We start from the raw sequence: 18991 nt of genomic DNA, 5'->3' as shown, positions 1-18991 counted from the left end.
AATCCAAAGAAACTCCAATTTTACTTGTATTTAACATGTGACTCTCAGCGGAGCTGGGAAGTTTCAGTGGAACAAAAGAGCCACAATTCTTGGAGTAACAAAATTCAACTTGGCAAAAGTTAGGAATTTTATTTACAAATCCATGGAGGAGGAGGAGGATTACACCAGGAACACACTCCAGCTGAAAGCAATGATTTATTGGAAATGGCAGTAGATCAACCTGACAGTCTCTGGTTATGGTCAAGCAATTATCCAGGAGTTGGAGAGAAAAGTGGGAATCTTGGACTGGGATAAGGCCTTCCAGTGGCTTTGCTTCCTAGTGGCTCTCTCCTTTTTTGCCAACTACCTGGAAGAAGAAAAAGAAATGGGAATAAAGTTGGAAACCTGGGCAGGACGTTCTTGGTTCAGCAGATTTAAGTGCAATTCCCAGGGATCGAGTCCAGACCGTGCGTTCCGGGAGCTCCGGAGGGCCGGGAATCTGGGGATCCCTGCGGGGTTAAGGGCTGGAAAACCACACACAAATCCCAAGTTTAGTGCAGGGACACAGCAAGGCCTCGGCTTGGGGGCAGGAGTTAGAGCTGGAACTGCAGGAGAACACCCCAACCCCAGGTTAAACATCAAGCGTTAACACACTCCAGGAGAAACTCAAGCGGGAAGAACCCCCCGGATGCTCCATGTGAGGCTGTTCCTTCCCCTTGGCACCTTTGAATATTGACCTCATCATGCAGCTCAAACCAAGGAAACCATCCAGAAATCCAGGGATTTCCAGTTATTAAAAACAAACCCCCAAGCCCTCCCAGGCCTGAACCTCATGGACCTGCTGGAAGCATTTTTCCTGCTCCCTCCCCGTGTTCATTCCCTGTCAGGCTGCAGGAGGCAGGAATTCTCACTGTCCAGCTGAGCTCTCTGTCCCACAGTGATTAAGAGCTGCTAGGAAAAGCATTTTTGAAGCCCACGGCCAGAGTTAAAGTTGGCATTCCTGTAAATTGGTTTATTCCTGGCGTGGTTCCAAACTGTGTTCACACACAGATTAGGCAAAGAAGTGAGGGGCAAAAAGGAAAACCAGAGTTAAAGGATTAAGGATTAAGTGTTAGCAAGTATGGAATATCAACGAAAATATTCTATACCAGTCGGAGGCAGAGAGGGACAAGTGGCCCATGTGTATTATCTGGAAAACCCAGCACATGGATATGGATATGGGTATTTCAGCATCTCAGCTCAACCCCGCCCATTTTCTGCCCATCCCATCCCACCTTCCCACAGGAAACTCTTTATTACCCCCCCAAGTTGATCCACATTCCTCCCTTTCCATTGGGATATTAACAAAAAGCCTTGGGGGAGCTGCTCCAGAGCTCCACAGGATTCAATCCAGGCTGGATTGTTAAAGGACTGCTTGGTGTGGCCTTAAAATGGCAAGTTCAGGTTAAAAAAGGAACAGAATTTGGGAAAGAGAAGTGTCTAAGGCAAGATCTGGGGCAGGGAGAGGAGGGGAAAGCTGAGCTGGTGAGTCAGGAAGCGAAGATGCTCCAGGATTTGGGAAGGGTGGGAGCTGAGCAGAGGGAGGGGGAAGAGCGAGGCCACACCAATCCCGCTATTACTTTTAATTTCTTCTGCCTTTTTAGTTCTTTAGGAATGGGGAGTTAAGCTGGAAAACAAACAAAAGGAGTGTTACAAGAACCAAAGCAGCAGCAAAATGTGTCCAAACTGTACTGCAAACGAGCAGGTCAGAGGAGGAAGCAGGGCTTTATTCCAGAGGGGACAAGGGTATCCCCCAGCCAGTCAGTGTTTCTCTGTGGCTCTCCCCACTGCTCTCTGAGGACAGAAGCAGCAGTGTTTTCCCTGGTGTCTCCCTCTCCATCCATCCAAAGACTTCCCTTCTCCTCCAACACCATGTTCAGGAAGGAAAATAGTGTTATAATTACACAGCGTGTCCATGAGGGTGTGACTGAGGCAGGATCACCAGCTCCCAATCCACCCCTGCTCCTGCATTTCTGAGCAGCTCCTTCTCCCCCTGCCCTTGCCAGCACCATTCCAGGGGTGCTGTGTCCACAGACACCTTCTCCATGCAATTTAAAAAGCCACAGAAACCCAACGAAAGCAGATCGAAAAGCAATTCCCATATTTCTAGTCTGGGGAGAACAAGGAAGGTCTAAAATCTATTAATTTTAGAACAGTGGAACAATTTTTTAATGACTCTGAGTGGCAGTGAAAGGCAGCAAAAGCTGTTAAACTCATTTATTAACTTATTACCAGCAGAGAAATTAAGTTTTAAGTTTAGTTAAGATCAAGTTTTGCTGCTAAAAATTAAGTAGGTGCCATGTTGGTGTTAGTGCTTTTAACCTTCTGAAATTAGAGGGTATTTGTACCATAAATTCATTATTGAAGCAGTTTATTTTAAAATAAGCCTTTTTACAATAAATCTTCCAAAAAAGGGAGTCCCAAAATCAAGATATAAACCTCACAGCTATTAAAAAAATGTTGCCTTTGGTGTTTGTAACTTGCCAGCCCCTCACATTTTCAGTTCTTACCACTTATTTTTACAAAGCTGATGATCAAAACCTTGTAGAAAGCTCGAAAAAATCCAGGACAAAGCTACACATTTTCCCTTGGATTCCCAAAGTACCCTGAGCCTGGAATTGTGGCACCACCAAGGGTTTGTTCCCCCAGCCCGTTCCGGAGCAGGCTCAAGCTGCTCCCCAGGGGTGTGAGGAAGGGACTCAGGAAGGAACTCACTCGTTTGAAGTCGTTCATGTTGGTGGCCTGCACGGGAGTGCCAATGAATGTGAAATACGTGATCCTTGTTGTCTCTTCATCACCATGATTGGACTGGACAAACAACTGAAGAGGCAAAAAAGCCAAAAAAAAGGAGTGAAGCTTTCCTCCCCGGATTAATACCTAAAGCATCGGCTGCTCGAGTGTTTGACTTGACCAAAGTAAAGCTTTTTTCCAATTACAGAGGTCTCTGTCCTCTTCATTGAAATAATTACACGGAGAACACTGCTGTTTTCCTGGCAGTTTGTTAAACCCACCCCCCAGCTGGGATGTTCCCAGCTTCCACTTCCCACGTTCAGCCAGCAAACCCAGGACCTAAGAAGGCACCACTTCCCTGGGATCTGACTGAAATTAAATTCAGATCAATTTATCGACATTCGCTGAAGCCCCCCGAGACAACTCCTGGGCAGGTCCCTCCCACAGGCTGCAGAATGCTGTGGCTGGCTGTACAGCTCCCTGTGTGCCCTCAGGGAAAAGGGACTTACAGTGACACTGTTGACATTCTGGAATTTTACGTAGCGGAGCTGGATGATCCCATCTTCCTTAATGTCGTCCGGGCCCAGCTCCAGGGCCTGGGTGGGTTCGCTTCGTTCCGCTTCCTCAAAATCCATCGAGCGCGGGAGGTTGATGAAGATTTTGATGTACTTTGGCCCTTGCCCTGGGGTAAAAGAGAGGGGTGTGATTCCATATGTGCATTACATTCCACAGGGAATTTCAGAATTCCGTGCCATTATGAAATTGTAGGTGAACAATGTGAGCTGAGTTACTATAAAAAAATAAGATGCATCTTTCAGTGGCTCTCACCTTAAGCCTGGAATTAAATCCAAGTGTCTTTGCAGGGTATCAAAGTATAAGTAGTTATATTTGTGTATCAAACGACAATAAATACTTCTATTTGTGTATCAAACCATAACATGTGCATATCAATCTATAACAAATTATTCTATTTGCAGCAGACACTTCACTCACCATTGTCTGGCCCCTGAAGTTTCATAGAGTAAAGCTTGACAGGCTGACTAAAAGCTACAGTGATAAGCAGCTGTGGAGGAAAAAAAGCCACAATTAAACACTGGTTTCTTCATTTAAAACCAACTCAGCACAAGAAATAGGGATAAGGGAGCTCTGGAATAAAATCATGTGGTCATTTCCCTCTATTCCACACATTCGGGCCCTTTACATCCCAGCAAAGTACGAATTCTCAGTGTGGAAAGCGGTAACTACAACGAGCTTTGCACCCTGGTTTTTCTTACACCCTCCCAGCCTGTCCCAGAGCTCCTGCAGTCGAATATGCACGTGAATCCAAACAATCCCCTGGAATGTGTGGGCCACACCTGCTCGTCGCAGTCGGACTCCAGGTAGGAAGAATCTTTGCGTAAACAGTTCTCGAAGCCGTGCTCGTCGCTCTCGTTGAGGCACTCGCAGCCAGCCTTGTTGATGAACGGCAGCAGATCCATCTGGGAACAGAGGCACAGCTGCTCACAGTGGGAACCACGGGGATGGAGGAGCTGCCCTGGGAGTGGCTGTCCCCCTGCACATCCCACAGGGGCAGGGACACACACACACACACCCCCCCCACCCTCAGGTGGTACCAACACTGAACAGGAGCGTCAGACGTACTTTGCCAGCTCTCCAAGGCGTTTAAAAGAGGGAATTATTGATTAATTGTCAATGAATCAAGTCACAGTCAGCAGGAAGTAATTCCTGTGTACCACTCAGGGCACGCACATCACCTTTCCCAAGTATTCCTGTGCCATCTTTTTTAGTTTTCATTCTTTCATAGGCACAAAAACACACAAAGGGAACACCTTTAGGACCATCCACTTCAACAAACATTAGGAAAAGAAAGAATGAGACTTTTTTCACTTTATGAAATGTTTGGGAAGACAGGTTGGGATGGCTGAGAAGGAAAAGGTTTATCACAGGACACTAAATTCATTTTAATGACTAGGGAGATTTTTCATTCTTAATAAATGTATACATGTCAGTATTTTAATTTTTTCTGGAAAAGGAAGCCCAGACAAGTGATTTTCTTGGGCAGCTTTGCCTAAAATCCAATTATTTGACTTCAAGTATGTTTGAAAACCAGGGGGTTTTTAACATCCGAGCTACACAAGCATTCCAGTAAAACCCTGGGGAGATACACACGTATCCTTTTGGGATGTCTGTGTCTTCGCTGTTGCCGGGATCGTTCTCCAGGTGCTGTTTGATTTTGTCCTCCAAGCCCACGGCATCTGCTCCCTGGTACTGGTCGATCCGCACTTTGTTCCGGAAGAACAGGAACGTGGGGGTTGCCGAGATGTTGTTGGTGGCAGCCGTGCCCTGGGAGCAGAAGGGAGTCCCCACTCACTGCTTTAGGTCAGTCTCACCCGCACCACTGGGAGCTATCTAGTGCCACTCATAAATCCACTCATTGAATTTTTGCCTTTTTTCTTCAAGAATTGCACCAATATTTGGCTGGAAAGGCTCTTTTGAATTCACACTAGTGCTGTGTTCGATATCTAACAGTATTATTTTAGCAACACAGGCAGCGGGGGCTGATAATTATTTAATTAATGAATGTGCTTTTACACTGCCCAAAGGAAGGGCAGCACAGCGGGCACTGCAGGAATATTTTCTTCGAGGAGGGATTTTGTTCTCCCAGTTTGGGAGAATTCCGTATTCCGGCTCTTTGTGATGCACCAAGCGCAGCCAGAGCCACAGACACCGCTCCCAGCGTCCTGCCCGAAGGGTTTGCCCTCCAGCTCCCCATTCCCCGCTCTTTTCCCTCCACTTCCCATTGCCAGCCCCTTCCCCCGGACAGAGGGAGGCTTTTGGAGCACCCACCTGGCACTGGTGCACATCCACCTCCAGGAACGTTGCCTGGGGGTATTTGTTACTCAGGGCGTTGAAGGCGGGCGCGATCCTCAAGCAAGGGCCACACCTGCGGAAAAAGTAACACTTCCACTTAATTCCACTTTTCTTTTATTTTTCAATGCCTGCCCCAAAGAGAACCAGAGTATTCCTGCTCTTCCTGATATCCGGGTGTAAAAATACGCTCCCTACCTGGCTGCCAGCTGGTGATACAATGAAGGATGACATTTAGGAATCTGCAATTTACTGTCTTTACTTGCAGCATTTTTACCACAGTCCCGCTCAATAAAGTGTTACAAAGAAGGGCAAAATCAGCAAAAAAATACTATTTACAAAAAAATCGTATAGTTAGTCCATGTTACCACCCGGGAAAAGATTGTATTTACAGGTAACTTAAATATTTAATGGTCAAAATGTGTCAAAGCTTCCGGGATCATAAAATTCTTCCCACAATAAATCTCATTTACACCTGTAACCAGTTATTCCGATATTTATTTGGCCTTGAGAGGACAGAGCTGGTTTCTTTTGATTGAACTGCATTGCCTTAGCTGAAAAAATGTCTTTTTTACTGTGCCAGCAAAAGTGTAGGAAGTGCTCAGCTGCACCAATTCCTGTAAAGGGATATTCTCACTGGGAAACAGAAATGAAAAGTGAAATCAAAATAACCCGATGCAGAAAAGTGGCAAAATCCCCCCCAGAACTAAGAGGCAGCAGCCAGACAATAATGAGGTGCCCTATGAAGCCCCAAACGCTCGAGATTATCACTGTTCTCCCTAATTTCCACAGATTAAGGGGAATAATTCAGTTGTTGAGGTTTCTTTGGTGACAAATTTATCCCGATTTCACCACAGTTGTAACTCCCTGCTGAGGAGGGGGAACAGGGATTATCCACTTGTCCTGGGAAAACGGGGTGAGGAACCAGCGAAGTCTTATGGGGCCAAAATACGTTTTTCCAAGTTTTCAGGTGTTTTTAGTGCTGAATAAAACATTAAGAACCTTGTTTCCATCCGTTTCCTGCTCTTTAATGGGGCTTTAAACCGGCGCAGCCCCTGCTCCCTCAGAGCACCTGAGGGGTGGCGGGTCCGCAGGGCAGCGGGTTCGGCGGGAAAAAATGGGAATTTATCCCAGGAATTGGGAACACGGTGCTGATGCTGCGACTTCACTGCCGCGCTACGGAGCGTCCCTAACGCTGCAAACCGCGCCGGGGAACCGCGCCCGGCGCGTTCGCAGGAACCCAGAATAAAAACACGGGAACACCGGAGCCCTTCCCGGAGCCGCGTCCCGCCCTCACTCACCCCCTCATGGTGAACTTCACCACGGCCAGGCGGGAGCCGGCGGCGCTCAGCTCGGGCTGGAACTCGGTGTCGTTGGCGATCACCTTCACGCCCGCCATGGCCGCGGGCCCCGGTGGCGGTGCCGGGTGCGATGTGCAGCGTCACGGCGGGCAGGACGCCCGGCATGCACCGCTGGGACGGGCGCAGGCGCGGCCGCGCCGCTCCGCTCCCGCCCGGCCGCCGCCCGCCATCTTGGGGCGGGCCGGGGCGGCAGCGCCGCCATCTTGGGACAGGGCAGCGGGGGACGCGGTGATGCCGCCGGCGGCCATCTTGGGTAGGGGAAGGGCGGGAACGGGCTGATGCCGCCGGCGGCCATCTTGGGAACGGGCAAGGGCGGGAACTCCGTGAGGGGAGACGCGCCTTTGAATTTTAACATTAAAAATTTGCTCCTAGTTTCGTCGTTAACTCGTTTTTTGGTGACGTTATGAGGATTACGCTTTTCTCTTGCAGGCAGAACTGATGTCAATTTTTGCCAGCTTCCTTAAATTATGGTTTTTAGTAAAAACCAATGTGTCGCGATACTGAAAAGAATTCTGAAATAAACGCTGAAGCAAAAAGGGGGGAAATAAGAGTCGAATAAACGCTTGTATTAACCACAAAATAAAACCGAAATTAAACCCAGGATTTTCTCTGACCCCATTTGCAGCGTCATTCCTGACAACGTCCCAAGGTACTCTATAACACAACATAATACATGTCACTTCGAGATGTCTCATATTTGCTCTTTTCCTGCTCAAAACCAGGAATACCCCAACATTCTGCTCCCGCCTGTTGTAATGTTAAAGCCTTACAGTAATCGTTAATTAATTAATTAAGCAAGTAGTCACCAGCTCCCTGCGCGCCCTGAGCGGAACCCGGCAGTTTCCGTGGCGGCGGCGCCTGCCGTCAAGTGCGCCGGCCGGGGCTTTACGCCAGTGTCGCGGGAGAAGGTGTCATCCGGCCGCAGCCGCACCGAGCGCGGCGGGGCCGCGGCGTCCGGGACGCGTGAGGGCCGGGAGAGGCACCGGCAGCGGGCCGGGAGCGGGACCGAACAGGTGCGGCCCGGGACGGGGGCGGGAGAACGGCTCGCTCACAGCGGGAGGGCGGGGGGAGCCCCCGGCCCTCCGCAGGCCCCCGCAGCATCCGCAGCGGGAGTGCTGAGGGGGCTGCGGCAGCGGGAGGTGCAGGGACACGGGCGTTCAGGAGCATCCAGAGACTCGCGTGGCCAGGAGCCCAAGGATTCGGCTGCTGTAGCACCCAGGAGCCCAGGTACCCCGGGACACCGGGACCGGCCCCGCGCTGTTAACGGGGCAGGATTGGGGTTGGAATTTCAAGTTTCACCTTTTCAGAACGTGCACCAGGTTATTAATGGATGGAGGTTTCCATCTGTGCCGACGGAGCCTTATCTGAGGAGAGGCTCCTCATGCGGAATTGATCCTCTTGGGGGGCTTAAATGCCTTTTAATGCCACTTTTTTGCTACCTCGCAGCCTTCCCCAGTTTTATTTCCCTTTCCTGTGCCAGACGCGGTGCTCTTGGCACCCGGGGATGGGATTTGGTGTTCTCCAGCTGCTTTGGATAACTGTTCTTTGTGACAGTTTGAAACAGGAGGAATTACTATGGGTTTAGTGTGTCATCAAATTAAGCACCAGGAAAACCTGCAAGTGGCTTCCAGAGGTGTCAATTAACTCCAGTCTCGTGTCCCAAATTAGTATTTCCTCCTCTGTCTTGATTTGGAACCTCCTGAGTATCCTGGGAAGGTGTTTTCATTGTCTTCTCTCTCCCTCAGTTGTCCATTTTCTCCATCCCTAAGTAATGAATAGGAAGTATAATCTGTAATTAAATTTAAAATAATTAGATTTTTCTCAAATGCATAAACAGCCCATTCATAGCTATTTTATACTATTTCACACTATTTTGTGCTATTTAATAGTATTTTGGGGGCAGATTATTGGAGTGTCCCCACATATCCTGAGATTAATTCCTTACTTAATGAAAATAGGAGTGTTTGGGAAGAGCAGCTCCTGGCTTTTGCCATGCTCTGGTGTAACAAAGGTGGGTTGACTTTTGTTTTACCTCTTCCTCCCGTGGATTTATTGCATTTGAGGGCTTTTGTGGCTGTAAAAATCCATATTGTGGATTTCTGGGTAAACAACTTGAAAAGGTGTTTAGTTGAGTCTTGGATTCAGTATTTAATACCTTGTACTTGAAAAATCAGTTTACTGGCTTTACTCAAATAAGAATTGATCCGGGATTATTAAATGTGCCTAAATCCCACCTTTAAGCAGAGCAGTTCAAAGAGTCAGTGGATTACTCTGTCAGATTAACACATTATTTAACATTTTTTGGGTTCATTTCCTCATTTAAATAATTGCTTTCTGTTTAAAATTTTTTTCAATCCTGTTTTCAGGAAGGTGTTTTTCCACATCCCTGCATTTGTTGTATTTATTGTACAATACTGTCACATGTATTCCCACATCCCTGCATTTGTTGTATTTATAAGATTAGAATTATTTATATATTATTTTTTATTATCATTATTTACAATGCTTTATGTTGTAGGGCGAATTTAAAGTGGAGCAAAATGAATACAAGGACGGTTAGATAGATAGGTGTGTATATCCCTATGTACATGGAATTTATTGTGTTTTGGGAAGAAAACCAGGATTTTGGCACTTGTGGAAGTGATAGAGACAGATTTACCCCATGGAGACTGAGAAGTATTAGCAGGAAGAACTTTACCCGTGGCATCTCCATTTTCCACTTCCAAGTTCCTTTTTCCACAGGAAATAGTGGGTTTTGGGGAGTTCTAAAGCACTGGAATGTGTGAATTGGTGTGGAATGATTCCCAGCCTGCTTTTGGGCTCGTTTGGCACTGGGACAGTGTTGATTTGCTCCTGTAGTTTGTCATCACTGATGTCAAAAAATGGAATTATTGATTGTTTTCAGACAAAAAGGGATTTTGGTGCAAGCAGGGGCTGCAGTTGGCGTTTGCCGGGGCTGAGCTCTGGAATCCAAATTCCTGGGGAATTAAAATGTGGTTTTTCCTGAAAAGGAAGTTTTTTATGAAGGCCTTGCGCTGCCATAGTCAAAAACTAGAAGGAAAGAGGTAGTTTTTCTTTTTCCTCTCTCTCTCAGAGCCTTGCTATGAAATATTCTGAGAACTGGGTTTAAAATGGGACTGTCAGGGGGTTGATAATGTGTTTTCTGCATGGAAAATCTGGAATGTCTTAGGGTAGTTATGTGCTAATGCTCTTGTATGTTGTAATGTCCTCCTGTATGTTCCTTTTGAAAATTCCCTTTATTCAGAGTGGTGTGGGTTTGAAAGTGTTCAGAAGCAGCTTTAAATGCAGCAACATTAAATGCAGGATCTCAAGCAGTAATTCTGTGCCCCGGTAGGGGAGTTTCTGTATTTATCTAAAAATGCAGCTGTTTTTGACAGCCAGGTGACTCAGGATCACTGTGGCTTGGTCCCTGAACTGGGAGCAGTAGGACAGCAGAGGAGTGGGAAGGGATTTTTTTGTTGCTTATTGGCATTTTTCAGCTCTGGTTTAGTCATTCTTGGTTTGTTTCCTCACAAAAGTAGGGTGGGTATTTCTGTTTGCTGTGGGTGTGTTTGTTCTTGTTGTTGATATTTGCATTTTGTTCTGTTGCATCTGGATGCTTTATTCCTGCTTTTATTCCATCTTTATGATGATTTCCCTGCAAACCAAGCCTGGTTTAATTGTAGCTCTTTGTTTGTCACCGTGTTGTTTAAAATGCTGAATTAATTTCTTTTTCTGTGTTGTGATGGTCCAGACAGAGCAATTGATCCAGCATTGCATAACAATTAACACTGCAGGGCCAGGTGTGGTTTCAGTGTGGAGAAAGACTGGATTTTTGGTCTCTATTGATCATGATCATTAAATTAGAGCTCTTAATTAAATAGCTTTTAATGGAGGTGGTCCAGTGGGCTGCCAGAAATGAGCTGCTTTACTGGGAAGGGTAATTTGATGTGATATTACTGATTTTGTGATGGGGATTTTGTGGAAAACCCACAACTGATCCCTGACTCATCAGGAGCCTCCTGGGAGCCGTGTGTAATCCTTAGCCATTCATTAGCCTGCCCTTGCTCCCTCCCTTCCCCCTTTTTTCCATGGACACAGTCGTGTTCCAGGTCTCTGGCAGCATCCATCAAATGGAATAACAGTTCCTGTGGTTTTTACATGGATGAGGGGTGACAAGAATGTCTTGGAATCCATCGACGCCCTGGCACAGGTTGTCCAGGGAAGCTGTGGTTGCCCCATCCCTGGAAGTGTCCAAGTTGGAGTGGCCTGAGGCACCTTCTGCTATCCCAGGTTGCTCCAAGCCCTGTCCAGCCTCGCCTTGGACACTGCCAGGATGGAGTGGGATGGACGGGGCTGGAAGACCTCCCCGTTGCGTGGCAGGAGGACGCTGCTGGTTTGCCTGTTGGTTCCTTGTAACCATCGCCGGGATACCTGCAGTTATCCCAATGGGAAGTGGAGTTGGGAACTTCACTCATACTCAGGCTGACCTTTATTTTTCTGTCGTAATTCAGATTTGTTCCCTCTGAAGTGCTGTGAAACAGGTTTACAGACCTGTGAAAAATGCAGACATTGCTGGATACCTCAAACTAGAAGAATCTGTATGTAGCTATAAAAAAAAAAAAAAAAAAAAAAAAGGAAAGCACACATATTTAAAAATATTTCTTCCATGAATCCTGCCTGTTTTGATGTGTTCATGCTCCTTGAAATCAGAGCTCTGGCTCTGGTTTGAGCTGGGGTAAGTCCAGAGCATAAACCTCCACAGGATAATCCATAAAGAGTGTTTGGTTATTTATTTAACACGACCTTTTCGCTGATAAGAAAACCTCAGTTCTAAAAACATGGAAGTGCTCAGCAAGCTGGGAGTGTTGCTACCACAAACAGAGGGTTGTTGTGGGGTTTAAATCTTGTGCAAATCCAAGTGGGTTTTATTGCCACAACTTGAGTTTCTATTCCCAGTCGCTGAGACCGTTTTGGCCTGGGGACAATTGAAATTCCACCGTGTTTTTTGTGTCAATACATTTGGAAGATCTGAAATGTTGCAGTAAAGATAGTGCTGGATCTATTTCCTGCTGGAGAGTGGCCAGGATCCAGTTTATCAGTGGATTATACAAGGCTGATTTCACCTAAGGCAGGATATCCCATATTCCAACGTGAATATCTGTGTAGCAGGGACATAACAACATCAGGGTATAAAAATGGCTTCAGCCTCGGGACTTAAAACATTTTTTACTTCAAAATTACTCTAAAAGAGGGATTTGGGCAAAAATCCCTGTGTGCCCAGGAGTGTGCTGTTTGTCCCTATATGGGTAAGGAAAAGCCTATAAAATTTTGCAAGATGTGTCAGAAATCAAACTTGTGAAGATGTGTGTTTTTAAGGGACTGGTTGAGGAATGTTACTGAATTCCTGTGGGGAGATGAGGGCATTCCCTGAGGAGAAATGAGGGGATCCCTGAAGAGGGACACACACAAACATGAGGGGACAAAATGGCGGGAAACATGAGGGGACAAAATGGCGGAGACGGGAGGGGACAAGATGGTAGAAACATGAGGGGAAAAGATGGCAAAAACATGAGCAAAGGGAACAGCCCAGGATGTTGCTGCTGTTGGTTGTTTTGTTGGAATTGCAGGCACTCCATGGCCATGGCCTGGAACAGCCCAGGATGTTGCTAATGATGTCGTTCTGTTGGAATTGCAGGCGCTCCGTGGCCATGGCCGGGAACAGCCTGGTGCTGCCCATCGTGTTGTGGGGCCGGCGTGCCCCCACCCATTGTGTGTCCTCCCTGCTGCTCGTGGATGACTCTGTCATCGTCACCGGCTGCCACGACGGGCAGATCTGCCTCTGGGACCTGGGTGCTGACCTGCAGGTAGTGGATCCAGAATTCCCGTTCCCACTAGCGGGGAGTATGCCCTCAGCCTGTCCTCCCTCTCGTGAGGCTTGGGTGGCTGCTCCGCCCTTCCCACAGCGCTGTTCCAGGTTACCAAGAGGTGTTCTGGCTCTGACTTTGTTGCTGCTCCTGTAGGAAAGTTTTCTTAACTCATTCCAATTTCCTGGGGCTGCTCTAAACTAGTTGCTTTCTAGCTGAGCTGCTTAAAGAAAGCAATGTTGTAAAAAGGAATTCCTTCCCAGTATCCCATCTGGCAGTGGGAAGCCATTCCCCCTTTTCCTGGCATCCCATTCCCTGTCCCAAGTTCCTCTCCAGCTCTCTTGGTGCCCCTTTTGGCACTGGAAGGGGCTCTGAGGTCTCCCCTTGCTTATGGATATACAGGAACTCAGTTGGGGAAAACAATGTGCAACACAATTTTTTTCATTCAGCCAAACTCAGTTCAAATTGAATTGAGCCACATTCAGCTCCTGATTTGTAAATATTGAGAGGAGTTTGCAAAATGCATTTTCCCCCCAAATCTCATTCCTGTTTGAAGTAGAAAGTCTTCCAAGATGATCCATCCACTGCTGTGCTAATTAAATGTGTGTACACGTGTTAACAGATGTATAACACATGAAGTAGAAAGCTGGGATATGGATATTTTGGTCATTTGTGTGATTTTGACTTCCTGTTTTCTTTCCCTGGTCCCAGATCAATCCCAGAGCTCTGCTCTTTGGTCATACAGCCTCAGTTACTTGTTTATCCAAGGCCTCAGCTTCCAGTGAAAAGCAGTATATAGTGAGTGCATCAGAGAGTGGGTGAGTTTCTGAGTGTTTATTGATGTGCAGAACTGAAATAATGGGAATTTGTCCCTAATTTGTCCATATTTCAACACTGTGATGAATTTTATCCTCAAGAAAAAATTCCTCAGCAAATACATTTTATTTTTGACTGGTTTTATTTATTAATCAGAGCAGTAGTTTAGAGGGAGAAGCAGGAAGGATTTCTTGTGCAATTGATATCCAAATCAATAAGAGATTTTTTTATCCAGGGATGGTAGGGAATGATTTTCCTGAATAATCTTTTAGCAAGGAATTTGAGGGGAGAATTTAGAATTTCCACCTTGGACCAACTTCAGGGCTAAGTAATCTCTTCCCATTGGATTTGGAACCAAAATGTGTTTTCACTGGGAATTTATCTATCTGGTGGAAAGGAGAAAGTACCTCACAGATTCTGTTCTGATTAAATTTGTATATAAAGTTTGAAATTAAAAAGTACTGTAAGTATGGGGAATAGCTGCTCATTTGAACTCCTGCAGGTTCTGTAATTTATCCTCAGAGGGAGCAGCAGGTTGTGTGGATTCAGGAGGGCTGGAAAGTCCAGTTGATTTTGAGTTTCTCTAAATAGAATTGATCTAATCCCTAATAAATGGTTCAGATGAAGTTCCTCCCAACGTAGAGGGCTGGTAAGTGCTCGGAAGCCTGGCCTATTTTCCATGTAGTTTGCCTGTGTTTCAGGGAGATGTGCCTGTGGGATGTGAACGATGGCAGGTGCATCGAGTTCACCAAGCTGGCCTGTGCGCACACCGGCATCCAGGTGAGTCCTGGGAGGGATGGCAGAGCAGGAAGTGCCCTCCTGAGATTTGGGAAACACACTGCAGGTGCAAAACGAAGGAATCCCTGTCCCACCTGGATTCTAATTTGTGTTTGTTCCCGTCTGTGTAGTTCTATCAGTTCACAGTCGGCACGCAGCGGGAAGGGAGGCTCCTATGCCATGGACATTACCCTGAAATTCTGGTCGTGGATGCAACCAGCCTTGAAGTGCTTTATTCTTTGATATCCAAGATCTCTCCGGACTGGATCAGCTCCATGACCATTATCCGGTCCAACAGGACACAAGGTGATTGTTTCTTGTGGCAGGGACACCTTCCACTAGCCCAGGTTGCTCCAAGCCCTGTCTAGCCCAGCCTCGGACACTTCCAGGGATGGGGCAGCCACAGCTTCCCTGGGAATCCTGCTCCAGCTGGATCAGCTGGCACGGGCTGAAGTGTCACCTGAGCTCAGACCTGGTTGGTTCTGCTAATTGGTGTTCATTTGGTGGGCTTTAATTTCTGGCAGATGAATATCTTGTTCGGGTGTTCCTGTTGTGGAGACTGGAGTTCCTGAGAGGTTTGGGGAACACTGAGGAGAAGATCCTGACTGAAGGACTTCTCTCTTGAGTTAAGGCTCAGCAACAGTTGTAAACCGGGCATTCCCAAAATCCTGGGGTGGGAAAGCTCAGCTGTTGTCCCCACCACAAATAAATGGCTGGAACAACTGGAAATGAGCTCTGGTATGAAGCATTTCCTGCTAATGCCTTTCATTTATTCCTTATTCCGTGCCCACCTTCGCAAATAAACATTCAATTCGGAAGCAAACGCTCCAGGAATGCTTGGATCAGGTTTTAATTCATGCTCAGATGTGCACAAGTGAGGAAGTCCTTGTGCCTCAGCCTCATTTTTGTATTTCCCAGAGGACACTGTCGTGGCTGTGTCTGTGACTGGCATCCTCAAAGTCTGGATCATCACCTCGGAGGTCAGTCGGTTGCAGGTAGGCAAAGGCTGCTGGATTAGTTGCACTTCCTGGTGGGATGGAGGGTTCTGTTCCTGATACTCTGCTGCTGATATTCCTTTTCCTCTTTGCCAGTTGAAAATCAACTTCCTGAATTTTCCTGTACTGATTTAAGTTGCCATCAGAATTCCTAATCCTGCTCAGAGAACTGATTTCCAAATTAAGTGTAGGATTATCTCCAATTTTTCCAAATGTGTTTTTTATTTGTACCATGCAATGATTTGGGTTAATATTTTGCTGAGCAGGCCATACCATTTTTAGAAATATTCATTACTCAGGATTATCTCTAGCTCCCTGTTATTTGGCATTTCCTGGATACTAATGAATAAAAGTCTTAAAGGAGACTTGCCCCAGGTCTCAAACCTCTGGTAAATCAACTCTTCACAGAAACGTCTTGTAAGGAAAAATCACCTTCTAGTTAGGAATGACGTGGGAGTGGAATCTGCTTCCTTCCAGCTTCCTACCTGGCTGCAAGGTCAGCACCACTAATCTGTCCTGCTGGGGAATTTGGGAGACTTAAGTGCCCAAAGAGGACACCACGTGCTCCTGCAGATCTTCTTAGTAGGAGTAATGGAATAAAAACTGCTCCGAGTGTTTGGGTTTTCCGTAGGAGTCAGCCATCTGGCACCTTGAGAAGTGCCCCGGTCCTTTTTCTGTGGGTTCTGGCACGGTCCTGAGTTCCGTTTGAGGAGGAAAGAGTTGGTTTAGTGTTGGTTCTCTTTGGTTTAGGACACGACCCCAGTGTTTGAGGAGGAATCCAAGCCCATCTACTGCGAGAACTGCCAGAGCATTTCCTTCTGCGCCTTCACCCAGCGCTCGCTCCTGGTCGTGTGCTCCAAGTACTGGAGGGTAAGGCAGAATCCCCAGATCTTCTCCCTCAGGAATCTCAATTAAACTACATGAAAACATTTAGATGAAGATGCTCCAAGTCTCTTTAATGTACCTCTATTATATATTCAGTGTATTTCTAGATATTTAATCCAAATCTCTGCCTGTGGTGCAGGTTTGGAACAAGATGATCCTTAAGGTCTTTTCCAACCCAAACCATTCCATGATTCTGTGATAATGAACCCAAAATCAGTTGCTGCCTGGCCATTTTAATGTGTAATTAATTGCTTATAATAACAACAGACTTTGCTGTTTCCTCTCAGGTTTTTGATGCTGGAGATTATTCGCTCTTATGTTCAGTCCCCAGTGAAAATGAGCAGACCTGGACTGGTGGGGACTTTGTGGCAGCTGATAAAGTGATTGTATGGACAGAGGATGGACAAAGTTTCATCTATAAATTACCAGCCAGGTACTCAACAAAGAAATACCCCATTTGTTTAATTTCGGGTTAATTTGAATTGAACGGAATTAATTGAAGAACTACTGAAATATTGGTCCGGTAAGGGAAGGCGTGTAAATACAAAACTATAAAATTAATTCAGAATTGGACATTGAAGGAACTAAAACTTACAAGAGTAAAATCAAAGGCTTTTCTTCTGACATCTTCGTGATGTGCAGACGTGTTTGTTCTGGGTAGAGATGTTGTTTTATCTTGAATATTCCCGCCTCAATCATGTGGGAACTCCTTCCTCGCCCTCATGTGATCAGAGCATGAGGGTGGGAGCAACATCCGTGTCCTACTGTAGGAATCACTCTCTAAGTGCAAGGAGTTTTACTCCTTTCTTCATTCTTACACCCAGCTGCCTGCCAGCCAGTGATTCATTCCGCAGGGATGTGGGGAAAGCAGTGGAAAACTTGATTCCACCTTTATTGTACAGCGTGTTGGACAGAGCAGATAAACAGGTACATCTGTTTCTTTGGAGCTTTTTAATGGGCTGTGTGAGGTTTTGTCCTGCTTTAAAAAGGGAGGAAGCTTGAAGCTGAGCACGTGGTTGGTGCGTGGTCTGAGGCTGTTCCTTATTTTTTGAACAGCTCCTAATATGTCCTCCAGTGACTCGGTTCTTCTGTGGCCAGAGAGAGTTTTCCTACAGGCTCTTAATCCAAGGAGACTCCTCAGGGAGACTGTGCATTTGGAGCGTGCCTGACACCCTTGACCAGCAGGAGGGTGCAAAAGGTACCTAATTAATAGCCAGATCTTTGTGGTTTCTGTGTGTTTTTGCTGAATAAAGCCCTGCTGGTTCTCCCACAGATCATGAAGTTGGGGTTTAATCATAGGAGCTGTAGTAACTTCATTTTTTCAGATATGCTCAAAATCTTAATTAGCTTTATTCTTGTAGTGAGTCCATTTCCAGTAGAGAATCCCAGAGTGGTTGGGAGAGACCTGAAACATCCAATTCCAACTCCCAACACCTCCCACTAGATGCAGTTGCTCAACTCCTCCCACCTCAGCCCTTGCTGATACTTTCCCTCCTTTTCCCAGGCCTGCAAACAACCACCTCCATATCCCTCCAGGAAGCGTTTGACCAGCTGAGCCCTCGTCCCGCGGGGATCATCGACCAGCTGAGCATCGTTCCCAACGTGAGCGAGCCGCTGCGGGTGACGGCCAGCGTGTACATCCCGGCGCACGGGCGGCTGGTGTGCGGCCGCGAGGACGGCAGCATCGTCATCGTGCCGGCCACGCAGACTGCCATCGTGCAGCTGCTGCAGGGAGAGCACATGCTGCGCAGAGGTACGGGCGCGGGGAGCAGCAGGCCGTCCGCAGGCAGAAATCCTGTAGATCTGCTGTTCCGTTCTGTGCTGGGAATCCCTTAAGCTCTGACGCACGCAAGAGCAGCTTGGGTATTTCTCCGGGGCCTTTGAGATGCAGGAGCAAAGGTAAGACAGGGGAGCATCTCCTGCGTTCTCCAGAATTGTTCCTGCACTGCAGGGCTGGGTATTGATGTGCCAGTAGAAATCTCCATGGGAAGGACCTACCAGGATTCCTGGTGGGATCCACATGTTATGCTTGGGCTGGTGTTGGATATGTGGGTTCCATATAACATTATCTTCGTAGTTATGGGATCTGAGTTGCAGAACAAACACTTGGGAGTTGATTGTTCTGTTGAATTTCTGTTTCTCCTCTCTTTTTCTGTGCTTTTGCCCCTGTCCTCCCACCTCGCAGGCTGGCCCCCTCACCGGACGCTCCGAGGCCACCGGAACAAGGTCACGTGTTTGCTGTACCCTCACCAGGTCTCCTCCCGCTACGACCAGAGGTACCTGATCTCAGGCGGGGTGGATTTCTCTGTCATCATCTGGGATATCTTCTCGGGAGAGATGAAACATATCTTCTGTGTCCACGGGGGAGAAATCACCCAGCTGCTTGTTCCACCAGAAAACTGCAGTGTAAGTTCTCTAGGATAACCCTTCCAGCACCTCAGTCCTCCTTGAGAATGGGAATGCAATGTGGAATGCTGGAGATGTAGCACCAACCCAACTCTTGCTAGAGCTTCACTAAAAAGAGCTCGATTATTCTGTTATTTATGGTTTGTTTTAATTATATAAAGGATTGAAAGTAGGGGCTTTATCAAATCTGTTAAAAATAGGGTCTAGAGACAATTTTGCCTCTTGTAACTTAGCTGAATAAATAGAATTTAATGAATGGAGTGACACT

The 18991-nt window shown here is 46.8% G+C and overlaps 2 protein-coding genes across 5 annotated transcripts in view; one reads left to right on the top strand and one right to left on the bottom strand.

The window, feature by feature from the left end:
- Positions 1–103: 103 nt before the first annotated feature.
- TXNL1 (thioredoxin like 1) lies at positions 104–7086 on the bottom strand. Of its 3 annotated transcripts, none has more exons than XM_032096036.1 (8): positions 6918–7086; positions 5596–5692; positions 4918–5091; positions 4104–4226; positions 3742–3811; positions 3258–3430; positions 2734–2838; positions 104–346 (listed from the first exon to the last, which is right to left on the bottom strand). In XM_032096036.1, the coding sequence occupies exons 1-8, from the start codon at positions 7013–7015 to the stop codon at positions 317–319; spliced, it is 870 nt and encodes a 289-aa protein (XP_031951927.1). In that variant the 5' UTR covers positions 7016–7086; the 3' UTR covers positions 104–316. The 3 variants fall into 3 exon arrangements, with proteins under 3 accessions (XP_031951927.1, XP_031951926.1, XP_031951928.1); XM_032096035.1 differs by lacking the exon at positions 104–346 and adding an exon at positions 361–1168; XM_032096037.1 differs by lacking the exon at positions 104–346 and adding an exon at positions 1230–1645.
- Positions 7087–7886: 800 nt separating this feature from the next.
- Positions 7887–18991, top strand: part of WDR7 (WD repeat domain 7) — a 43934-nt gene continuing 32829 nt past the window's right edge. For both annotated transcript variants that reach the window (XM_032095990.1, XM_032095989.1), the window contains exons 1-12: positions 7887–7990; positions 12676–12844; positions 13556–13662; positions 14362–14440; positions 14569–14743; positions 15356–15432; positions 16183–16302; positions 16605–16750; positions 17142–17244; positions 17374–17515; positions 17822–18070; positions 18503–18723. In XM_032095990.1, the coding sequence (XP_031951881.1) occupies positions 12689–12844; positions 13556–13662; positions 14362–14440; positions 14569–14743; positions 15356–15432; positions 16183–16302; positions 16605–16750; positions 17142–17244; positions 17374–17515; positions 17822–18070; positions 18503–18723 (1575 nt within the window). In that variant the 5' untranslated portion in view covers positions 7887–7990; positions 12676–12688. The remainder of the gene's footprint in view (positions 7991–12675; positions 12845–13555; positions 13663–14361; positions 14441–14568; positions 14744–15355; positions 15433–16182; positions 16303–16604; positions 16751–17141; positions 17245–17373; positions 17516–17821; positions 18071–18502; positions 18724–18991) is intronic.

Source organism: Corvus moneduloides, chromosome Z, assembly GCF_009650955.1.
Source record: "Corvus moneduloides isolate bCorMon1 chromosome Z, bCorMon1.pri, whole genome shotgun sequence".
NCBI classification, from domain to species: Eukaryota; Metazoa; Chordata; class Aves; order Passeriformes; family Corvidae; genus Corvus; species Corvus moneduloides.
Note: the sequence above shows the minus strand (reverse complement) of the source record. Positions and strands in the feature narration are given on the sequence as shown.